This window comes from Balaenoptera musculus, chromosome 11 (genome assembly GCF_009873245.2).
Source record: "Balaenoptera musculus isolate JJ_BM4_2016_0621 chromosome 11, mBalMus1.pri.v3, whole genome shotgun sequence".
Taxonomy (NCBI): domain Eukaryota; kingdom Metazoa; phylum Chordata; class Mammalia; order Artiodactyla; family Balaenopteridae; genus Balaenoptera; species Balaenoptera musculus.
In genome coordinates this window covers 24,756,563-24,768,498 of record NC_045795.1, presented here as the reverse complement: position 1 = coordinate 24,768,498, position 11,936 = coordinate 24,756,563, and the positions used below count along the sequence as shown (strand labels likewise).

General features: G+C 42.6%; 1 protein-coding gene across 5 annotated transcripts in view; it reads right to left on the bottom strand.

Moving 5' to 3' along the window:
• The window catches only part of CILK1 (ciliogenesis associated kinase 1), a 51,956-nt gene that overhangs the window by 27,243 nt on the left and 12,777 nt on the right, over positions 1-11,936 (bottom strand). For 4 of the 5 annotated variants that reach the window (XR_005021982.1, XM_036870511.1, XM_036870509.1 and 1 more), the window contains exons 2-3: positions 6,553-6,825; positions 3,134-3,188 (exon numbers count right to left, since the gene is read on the bottom strand). Coding sequence is in view for 4 of the 5 variants with exons in the window: in XM_036870511.1 (XP_036726406.1) it covers positions 3,134-3,188; positions 6,553-6,653 (156 nt within the window). In the remaining variant the exon portion in view is untranslated. Of the gene's footprint in view, positions 1-3,133; positions 3,189-6,548; positions 6,826-11,936 lie in introns of those variants that run through there. The other variant, XM_036870513.1, reaches the window with a different exon arrangement.

Sequence of the window (11,936 nt, the reverse complement as noted above, 5' to 3'; positions counted from 1 at the left end):
ACTCAGCTGTTTTGGCCAAATGGCCAGATCCTTCCAGAATGACCCAACAGGCTGATTACTTTTTCTAGTTGGGTTGGATTTCTGGTTCTCCATGAGTAGCAAGCATTGCCTAACTTTTAAGCATTCTCCAGACTCTCATGGACTGCAGGCGTCTTTCCTGCTTGTTTGCTGAAAATGCACCACCAGCAATGGCTGAGGTGTCCAGTGGATGAGCAGCAGAATGAACAGGGCAGATTCATTCCGAGGAAAATGAAGTCGGTTTCAAAGTTTGGCAAGAAGAGAATTCTAGGCAAGGAGTAGGATACCGTCTGCCGCAAGTGTGTTTTGAGCGTGAATTACTGGCCCAAGTCTAAGAGTGGCTCCAGTTCTTGCTTCTCAGTGAGGCTCAGGGGCAAGTTAAAGTCTATATCAGTTTACTAGAAAAAGAATTAATTTAAAACATGAATTAATTTTGTGGAGGACTTCATGTGATTCATTTTCAAGAGGTATATTTCCAGAAAGACGGCATCTTGCTTTGGCTTGGGAAAGGCTTCCAAAAAGATATAGAGGCAGGACAGTCGTATCAGGCAGAGAAGAAGGAGCACATCAGGGATGCTTCAAGGAGGAGTAATCTGCAAACTCTGAGTGGTCGGTGAGAGTCTCATACACGAGACTCGAAGGAAGAATCAGGCTTGGACAAACTCGGTGGGAGGGCAAGGGCACGTCAGGAGGGAGCCCCTCAGAGACTGGGCGTGGGAGCGAGTGGCCACCCAGTGTCGGCAGGATGAGAACTGCCCGGATGCCAGGAGGATGCCCACTGAAGTCTTCTGACAGACCCTGGGCTTGAGACCAAGCTTCGCTGCCTAGAGCTGTGATTCCCTCCAGCAAATTACGGAATCTCTGGGCCTCAGCCGTGCTCATCGGGAAATTCAAGATACTAAGACTTTCCTCATCAGGTGGTTGTGGGGATGAAATAAGACAGAGCACGTAAGGTGCTGCCTGGCCCATAACAGCTGCTCAATAAATGGTAGATGGTGTGTGAACAGCTGAGTGCTGGGGAGATGAGAGGTGTGGAGAGCAGGGAGCACAGGCCACTGCAATGAGCTGTGGTTTCTGAGTGCAGGGGTAAATGATACTTAACACAAGAGGGAGAAAATATGAGCACTGGGGGAGGCAGACGTTCTAGAAAATTCAGACGCTGATGTCCACTAAGCAGTTGGATATATGGGACTGAAGCAGGGGTCAGCAAACTTTTCTGTCAAGGGACAGAGAGTAAATATTTTGGGCTTTCTAGGTCATATGGTCCCTGCTGCAACTACTTAGCTTTGCCAGTGTAGTGTGAAATCAGCCACAGATAATATATAAACAAATGGACATGGCTGCGTTCCAACATTTTTGTTTTGTTTTGTTTTGTTTTACAAAAACAGGCAGTGGGCTATTTACCGACCCCTGGTCTAAATGCATAAGAAAGATAAAAGATGTGATACGGCTGCTGAAGTGAGGGGAAATGAATAAAATCACCCAGGAGGAGAAGCCAGAGCAAAGGACAAAATTGCTGAGACGAGAATGTGAGGAATTATCCATATTTAAAGGGTGAAATCATAGAACCACTGCTGAAAGGCAAGAAGAGGTAGAAGAGGTGGGTCAAAGCAGAGTCACAGAGACCTGGGAGAGGAGAGGAGGAAGTGGTCCACAGACAAGAAAATGTCTGAGAAAATGATCCTGGACTTTTTTTTTTAATCTTTTGGCCACACCGCGCAGCATGTGGGATCTTATTTCTCCGACTAAGGATAGAACCCACGCCCCCCGTGTTGGCAGCGCAGAGTCTTAACCACTGGACCGCCAAGGAAGTCCCAATGATCCTGGACTTGACAGCTGGTGGCTTTTAGGAGAGCAACTTCCGTAGAGTTGCAGAGGTGAATGTCTGATTCAGTTAAGTGGAAAGTCAGTGGTGGGGGGAAGTGACAGCGGAGGGGGTGCTCTGGAAGGTAAGGTCAGGAAGGGGAAGGGGTGGGAGCTCCAGGGGAGGGAGGGCTGAGCCTGGTTAGACAGAACAGTGGGCACATTGATAGACTGAAGACAAGGAGCCAGTGGAAAGGAGTTTAAAGATATGGGAAGGTTTATAATAGCCAAAGGTGTCCCAGTGTCCATCGATGGATGAATGGATAAACAATATATAGTAGATCCATATAATGGAATGTTAATCAGCCTTAAAAAGGAAGGAAATCCTGACACATGGATGAATTTAGAAGACATTCTGCTCAGTGAAATAAGCCAGTCACAAAAAAGACAAATACTGTATGATTGCACTTATATGAGGTACCTAGTGTAGTCGACAGATGGAATGTAGAATGGTGCTGGCCAGGGGCTGGGAGGAGGGATTCGTGGGGAATTATTGTTTAATGGACATAGAGTTTCAGTTTTGCAAGATGAAGAGAGTCCTGGAGATGGGCCATTCTGATGGGTGTACAACATTATGTATGTACTTAGTACCACTGAACTGTACCATTTTTAGGTCAAATATGCAATTCTATATCTATTTTGAGTCCTTTGGGTTCTAGCACAGGACACCTTTATCGCTGTTCTAACAATCTGGACTATCTACCTGGCAACCTGCCACTTTCCTTTGAGTTGTTTTTAACCTTAATGCATAGGCATTGTTTGCAGAAAATGTGCAAAGGAGCCTTCCCCAGAGATGGCTACAAAATGTGATTATTACATATGTTCAACTTCTGGATGGTATGACAGATTTTCTAATGTTGTCCGGTTTGCTATGTAAACAAAATTGTGCAAAGCTTTAAAAAAATGGTCAAAAGGTAAGTACTATGTATATTTCATCACCATTTGAAAGAAAAGAGACACTAGTGAGAAACTAGTGAAAGTTGAATAAATCTGTGGTTTAGTTAACAGCACTATTACCAAGGTTTAAAAAGAAGTACATGCACACACACCAAAAAACTAAAAAAAAAAGTACACACACATAAATAGCACAGCAATCTTCTCCTCTCAGCTGTCAGCTGCATTATGTTATCATCTGCCTCCTTTTTCAACATCAGTGAAACAATTCAAACTGTGTCAACTATAAATCTATGCGTGTATAAAGCTATTTTAATCAACCATACCATAAATTATCCCTTTGTGTATTAATAAATACCTTGACCTCCCGAAGGTTCATGCATTCCTCCCAGGAATAAAACTTTCTTTTCATTCTAAAAGAGAAGAAAGAAACAAATAGCACATTTATTCCCAGTAACTGGCTATGCTTTATCTTAAAAAAAAATGTTTTCGTTCTGAACCTAATGAACAGTGCTTAAAGTGGGTTCCAATTTCTACCAGATACTATACTATCCAAAACAGCATTTTATTTAAAAACCTGGCAGTGCAATCAATCCTCCAGCACAAAATTTCCCAGCAGAGTTAGCATGAGGGCATTGCAAAGAGGCCTGGACTGCTGTTTTGCTCTGTCACTAATTAGCTAACCCTGCCCTGGAGGAAAAACCCCCAGGCTTATTTATCTGGACCAGAGCTGTCCAATCGAACTTTCTGTATTGGTGGAAATGTTCTGTACTGTCCAGTATGGTAGCCACTAGACACAGGTGACTACTGAGCACCTGGCATGAGGCTAGGGCAACACAGAAACTGAATTGTTAATTTAAATTTTAAATTTAAATTTACACGATATATGATTACTTGCCACCATGTTGGACGGCACAGGGATGGACACTCCGGTACAGGGGTTGGCAAACTATGGCCCATGGGCCAATTCCACCCAACCATCTGATTTTATACAGCCCATGAGACAAGAATGGCATTTATACTTTTAAACAGTTGAGAAAAACAAAGCAAAAGAAAAATAATAATTTGTGACATGTGAAAATGATCTGAAATTCCAGTTTCAGTTTCCATAAATGAAGTTTTGTTGGAACACAATCACACTCATTTGCTTCCATATGATATACGGCTGCCTTCCCACTACAACAGCAGAGCTGGGTTATGACAGAGACCACATGGCCTGCAAAGCCTAAAACATTTACTGGCTGGCCCTCTGCAGGAAAAGTGTGCCAACCCCTGGTCCAGAGCCTGAGGGGAGAGACAGACAGCCTGGTGAGCTGGCCAGAAATCTAACGGTTCTCTCTTTCATGGCCCTTTAATCACATCGTCTCATTTGAATCTTAAGCAGCCCCATGAGACAGATGGGATGGGCGGAAACTAAGAAACAGAGAAGTTATGTCATTTCACCAGGGTCTCATTGCTGGCTAATAACAGATCAACTCTCATCTCTCCCCCTCACTCTGAGAGTCTGTCCCCAATGTCACACTGTCTCCCAGCTGAGTGACCATTTCCTTTATTCATGCCCCAGATATATTTTAGCCCCTGCTACACATGGCAGAGGCCCAGGCACTGGAGATACAATGATGGGCAAGACGTTGCTCATGGAACCGACCTCAGAGCAGGAAGGCAGGTCATCAATTGCCTTCTGTGCTGAGTGCCATGAAGGGACGGGACAGGGCACCAAGAAAGTGGACCCCAACGTGACCTAATCTTGTCTAGGGTATCAGGAAACAGCCTTCCAGTGAAGTGGTATTTCAACCAAGACCTGAAGGACCAGGAGAATTTGGCCTGGTCGGAGGCGTGGGGTAGTGAGTAGCATGGGAAGACAGAGGGCAGAAAGGTATCTGGTGAGTTCAAGAAGCCAAAAGGCCAGTGTGGCCAGGACAAAGCAGGCAAGGGAGTAGTGGGAGGAAATGCAGCCAAAGAAAACAGGCAGGGGCCAAGTGAAGCAGCAAGTTGTAAAATTGGGGGCTTGACCCTAAAACTGATAGGAAGACGTTAAAACCTCTTCGTTTGGGATCCCTGAAAGCAGAGCCTGAGGCAAGGACTTGGGTGCAGGGAGTTGATTTGGGAGGTGATTCCAGGAACCCAGGGCAAGGAGCAGGGAACCTGAGAACAGAGAGGGGGGAAACCCATGAAAGGACACATTACGGAGCTGACACTGCAGTGGGCGACGGGGGCTCAGTCCTGCTGGGGACCTTCTGTGGACCAAGCAGGAGCACCTTGGTTGAGTCTCCCACGTGAACCTGAGGTGGGATACTGGTGGCGGGCACATCACTGAACACCCCAGCACGCTGAAGTCAGGCGGGACAAGGGGACATGATGGGGCAGCAAAGAAGGTTTGGTACAATTGATTTTAGACAATTAGACTCACGTGTTTAATATAATCCCTTCAGGCTGGAATGGACAGGGGTAAGAATGGAAGCCAGGAACCCTAGAGAGGAAAGTATTCTAGAGGCAGAGGTGGTAAATGATAATGAGTTGAATGGGAGGTTAGCAGTGGGGAATCGGAGAAGTAGGTGGATCAGATAAATATCTGGTAGTTAGAGTCTATAGGACCAGACGACCAATGCTGGGGCACAGGGAGGGGTTTCGGGGGACTCCCAGGCTTTGCGGGGATGGAAATGTGTCATTTATCAAGACAGGCATTATGTGCTGGATGTAAGTTCAGTTTTGGGTATGATGAGTGTGAAGTGTCTTCAGGGCATCCAAATGGAGATGTTGAGAAGGCAACTGGATATAGATGGGTGTGGCAGGCAGCCTCTAAAATGGTCCCCAAAGCCCCCCACCTCCTGGTATTCACAAACTGGCATAATCCCCCTTCTTTAAATGACTTGCTTCTAACCAATAGAATACAGCAGTTTGAGAGGATACCCCTTCTGTGATTAGTTTACAAATGCAATAAGATGTCACTTCCATCTTGGTTGAAGACTCTCATTGCCTTCTTGATTTCCATGTCTTGATGGAGCAAGTTGCCATGTTGTGAGCTGCTCTTTGGAGAGGCCCACACGGCAAGGGACTGAGGGCAGCCTCCAGCCAAGAGCCAGCAGAGGACTAAGGCCCTCAGTCCAACAACCCCCGAGGTACTGAATGCTGCCCACAGTCATGTGAGTGAGCTTGGAAGTGGATCCTTCCCCAGTCCAGCCTTCAGATGAGACCCCAGCACCAGCTAGCAGCTTGACTGCAGCCTCATGAGAGACCCCAAAGCAGAGAACTCAGCTAAGCCAGGCCCAGACTCCTGACCCACAGAAACTGTGAGATAGTTGTCTTAAACCACAATTTTGGGGGGTAAACTGTTATGCAGCAACAGATAACTAATACAATGGGTCTGGACTCAGATTGCAAAGGGCGAGTGGGGTGGGGGGAGCAAAACTGTAGTCACCAGACTACCCCATGTGTAAAGGATCCAAAATAAGTCATTTCATTTCTGTTTCAGTTTCCTTTCCTATAAAACATTTCTTAATCTGCTTGTTACTACCTCCCCATATGAGAAGATCCTTGGAACAAGTACTAGAGCTGTATGCAAAGTAGTGCATCTAACATGCGGATGTGTTTAAGACTCTAACACGAGCATCCCAGAGTTCACAGTCATCTAACCCATAGCCATCAATGTCTGAGATTCTTCTCCATGCCTCCCCTGTAGAAACTTTGCACAGATGAGGAATGGAGAGCATAGAGTTAAAACTATGTTGACAATGTGTCATTGAGGATGGATTCGTGAGCATGAAGGATAAAACTTACTTTTTAATAGCAATCAGTTCCCCAGACTCGATGCTTCTTCCCAGCAGGACGGAACCATAGGTTCCATCCCCGAGTTGCTTGATGGTTGTGTATCTATTCATGGTGTGGCCGCTCAGGCCGGACACTCATCTCAGGGCCGAGGCGGATCAGTCCTGCAGCCGCAGCAGACCTCCCCGGAGGGTAACCAGATTTTTCTATGGCAGCACCAGCACAAGGTACTCAATAGAACGTGACTATCTCCCAAATACATATTTTCAAAGATGAGTCTTCTGCCTTTAGAGAAAAATGAAAGACAAGGATAAATGTTAATGTATATTCTAAGTCTGTCTAAATCAGGGGTCAGCTGTAACCCCCAGCCTGCCACCTGTTTTTTTGTAAATAAAGTTTTATTGGAACACAGTCATGCCCACTCACTTGCATATTGTCTGCAGCTGCTTTCACGCTACACAGCAGAGTAGGTGTGACACAGACTGTATGACCCACAAAGCCTAAGGGATTTATTATTGTACCCTTTACCAAAAAAAAAGTTTGTTAACCTCTGGTCTAAATAATGCTCTTTTCCAATTTTTTATAAAATGAGGCATAGCGCTCTTAGAAAGTGATTTATCACTGACTCAGAAATGAATCAGCTGCAATTTGATGCCTTTCTGCTGGCTAACCACTGTAGGCAAACAGGACATGATAACTACGGTCGATAGAAATTGCTGAGCTACAAGAATCCATGCTAAATATACTGTGTTATGTGTAATTCAGCTACAATTAACAATGTAAACATACAAAGGCCAAGAAACGCTTAAATTAAGGTTCTCCTGATATAGAACTTACATGTGTTCCATGAACTGTTTGTGGCTAGGCAACAACGATATTTTATTAATATTATTTTTATTACTAGATATTCAGAAGCTAAACAAAGAACTAGTAATTTTTTAAGGCCTGTATGTAGGGTGTGTCTCTTTTAAAGTCCTTCAGTTGTGTTCTTTAAAAAGATAAGTCATGGGACTTCCCTGGTGGAGCAGTGGTTAAGAATCCGCCTGCCAATGCAGGGGACACGGGTTCGAGCCCTGGTCCGGGAAGATCCCACATGCCGCAGAGCAACTAAGCCCGTGCGCCACAACTACTGAGCCTGTGCTCTAGAGCCCGTATGCCACAACTACTGAAGCCCACGCTCCTAGAGCCCGTGCTCCGCAACAAGAAAAGCCACCACAATGAGAAGCCCACACACGTGAGGAAAAGTAGCCCCCGCTGGCTGCAACTAGAGAAAGCCCGCGCGAGGCAACGAAGACCCAATGCAGCCAAAAATAAATAAATAAATAAATTTATAAAGAAAAAGATAAGTCATTGATTTTTCATTTATAAAATTGAGTGTCATTCAGTCTGCCTATAATAAAGAAAATGCAGTACATAACTTAAGTGATTGTAATGCCTTTAGGCAAACATTAATAAAATGTAAATGCTTAAATAAGAACACTAAAGACATTAAAAAAAATACATCTGTCAAACTAATAATCTGAAAAATCAAAAGATCGGAAAAGAATGATGGAATAAGTGACATTCTGCATCTAAGTCCAGTCAATGCAGCTTCTCCTTCCAGAAGAATTCCAGTCGATAAATGTAGAAGGAAAGAGGGAAATAAGAAATTCGTTATTAGGCAAACGTCACAATTTGTTGCAGACAAGAATTGCCGATGGATGCAAATATTGGTCGATGAACGTTTGAGGAGAAACAGGCTATTCACATAGTTTCCAAGTATCTTTGGGAATTCCCTGGCAGCCCTTTCACTTACCAGGCCCAGTTTCTTCGATCCCTGGTTGGGGAACTAAGATCCCACAAGCCAAATGGAGCAGCCAAAAAAACAAAGTATCTTTAAGACATTTATTAATGTCAAAGGGAAAGATGGTAACTCTACAGGCAGAAATCTAACAGAAACCTCCTTACCCAAGTGATCAAGCTCAACATCAACGTTACTAAGACATACGACACCATGTACCCTGGATATTATGCTCTGAGGAGGGCACACCATCACCTCTGTGGTGTTCTGTCAAAAATGCAGAACCTTAATCCACTCATGAGAAAACGTCAAACTCAAAATGAGGGACATGCTACAAAAAACTGACCGATACTCTTCAAAAGTGTCAAGATCATAAAAGGCAAGGACAGACTGAGGAACTGTCACAGATTGGAGGCAAAGAAGGAGACATGACAACTAAACACAATGTGAGAACCTGAATAAGATCCCAGAACAGATAAAAGACATTAGCAGAAAAGTTGGTAAAATTTGAATAAGGTCATAGTTTAGTTAATAGCACTGTGCCAATGCTAACTTCCTGAGTTTGATCATTGTTGTACGGTTATAGAAGATGTTAATATTAGGGTAAGCTGGGTGAAGAATCGCTAAGAACGGTCTGTACTATTTTTGTAACATTTCTGAAAGTCTAAAATCAGTTCAAAATTAAAAATTAAAAAGTAATTCTAGTCTATGTTTTTGTGAAGGCTGTGCATGACCTTGAGAAACCTTAAGAACTGTAAAGGTTATTCCTGATTTCACCATATTCTACCATATAACTGGAAAACCTTTTAGAGATCAAGCCTCCCCGCCCCTCCCCCACTCATTCCCATTTCCCCACAGAACCATTTTAAGGCCCCTGGTTTGAAGAGCATTTTCCTTCTTTTGAAGCTCTACAGGATCAGACACCCTACAACTTCCTTCAGCAGCTCTTTACAGTGATAGATTCCATTGCTGATTAATAAATATTTCTAAAGCACTTCCTGTGTGACAGACCCTATGTTAATATCTGGGGATACAAAGACCAATAAAATACAGTCCTTTTTTTTTTTTTTAAAGATCTTAGAGTCTCATGGCAGAGGATGAGAGTGGGTGGATGCATACTCATGAATATGCACTAAGATGTTTCACGTACACTGAGGGTACAGGATGTGGGGAGCGGTTAAGGAGAAAGCCCCCTGGCTTCTAACTTGGTTGATTCCAGTTGGGCTCAGGTGGGCAGTAAGAAGAGTCTTCATAAAAGACTGAGTCTTGAAGGAAAAAGAAAAGTAGGTGTTTTGTAATGTAGGGGATTCTAGCATTCCAAGGAGCAGAAAAGAAGGCACAGGGGCTTGAATCTGGGGTGGAGGGGAAGGTGAGAGCTTGGAACTGGAAAGAGATAACCCCAGAAGTTTGCTTGTTGAGAGCCTCAAATGACATTTCAAAAAACATAAGGCTTTGACTAGATCCTATACTAAAGGAGAAGAAAACACTATAAAGGACATTAATGGAAACAATTAGGATATGGATGCTAGATTAAAGTATTGTATCTGTATTAAATTTACTAAAGTTGATGCCTGTCCTGTGGTTGTGAAACAGCATAGTCTTATTCTAAGAAAATACACCCTGAAGGATTTGTAAGCAAAGGACCATAATATATGCAATTTATTCTCAAGTGGTAAAACAAAAATTCTGTGTGTGTGTGTGTGTGTGTGTGTGTGTGTGTGGAGAGAGGGAGAGAGAGAGAACAAATACACAATGGGGTAAAATGTTAACACAAGGTAAATTGGGGAAAAGGTGTATGGGTCTTCTTTGTACTGTTCTTGCAACTCTGTATGTTTGAATTATTCTAGACTAAAAGTTTAAAAAAATTCTCAAAATGGTAGAGGAAGGAAATCTTTAAAAAGATAATACATATCAAGCATTTTTTTCAGCCTAAAACATTTTAATGTAGATTTACTTAATAAAACCTAATATGAACTTGCTCGTAAGACAGAACACATCATACATCATGGCTCCTCCACTTCACGATTTGTGCATTGTGGACTGTTTTGGATTTAAGGTGTGTCTCAACATAACATAGAAAGAGCATTTGGGCCACAACATAAGCAATTTTGGGCTCTGTGTTTGTTTTCCCCTCTTTTTCTTTTTCATATTTATCTCCATCTATTTTTGATATGACATATGATTTCTGCATCATTCATAATTTCATTTTCCAACAAATTAAAATTCCCAAATCATTGTTGTATGTCATCTTCCTTAAAAAAAGAAAATCACTGGAACTTTGATCTGTCAAAAATCAGCTAACTAATAAATTACATGCTTTATTTATCTATTTTTTTTAAAGTAGGCTTTGACCTAGAGACAGTGGGAAGTTAATTAAGGTTTTTTTTTAACAAGAAAATAACATGATCAGATTTGCATTTTGTAAGTCCAGTTAGTTTTCTTAATGTCCAACCGAAACCTGCCTATTCTAATTTAAGCTAATTTCCTCATGCTTTGTTTTTTGTGTGTGTGAATATAAAGAAACTATCTCACGAAAATGTGATGTACATCAAATTAGTAATCAAATGTGTATCTCTCAACCTCCTCTTGCTGTAGTTACACAACCTTTCCTCATAGGACCTGTTTTCCACTCCTTTAATTATCTTTGGCATTCATCTCTGAATCCTCACGCATTTCTCCATGTCTTTGATGAACTGTGGCAACCAAAACTTAATAACGATCTACATTCCAGTAGCCTGTGGGCTCTCCCCCACTTTTTTTGCAATGGCATTATATATAATAATAATAATTCATATCTATCAATTATTAATCATAGAAGCCTTTCTTTGATAGTTCCTCATCTACTAAAACTGCATAATTGGGACAATGTCTTCCTAGATTATCACTGAGAAAAAGCTATCTTGAAAAAATTAAGAACTTTACTGAAATCGTGATAGAATGGGTCATTCATTCAGTATACAGTCACCCTATGATTCCTCCTTGTTACTGTCTGTCACATTATCATAGAACAAAATTCAATTTCTCTGGCAAGATTTGACCCTCACCAACACGTGGCGGTTGCTTTTTAATTTTATTTCAGGTAATTACATACCGACTGTAAAATGGATCAGACTAGAGTCTCTTCAGGCACTGAAGTCAGGTTGACAATTTTATTCAAACTTTACCAAGATGCCAAGCACTATGCAAGGCTTCTGGGGCACATTATGGATAAGAGAAGGGTCCTTCCTTTAAATAACTCCTGATCAACACGTACATGGAAAATGTAGGAAACGCTATAAGCCCATGGTAGAGAGAGCAACAAACTCTTGGGAGGAGGGAGAGATCAGACACCCCTTCAGAGAAGAGGTAATATTGAGGTTTGAAGAATGAGCAAAGTTTTATTACACAGAAAAGGGAGAGAAAGGAATTACAGATGGAGGAAACTCTGCAAAAGGTTGGTGGGTATAAGAGAGCTTGGTATGTTCACGAGAGCTTACGGTTCCTACGCTGGGTGAACAACAGAATCACCTGGGGAACTTTTAACAAATACTGATGCCCAGGCCCCGCCTCTAAGAGTCAGGTTGAGGGTGGGGACTGAGTTTTGATAATTTAGAAAGCCCTCCAGGGGACTGTAATG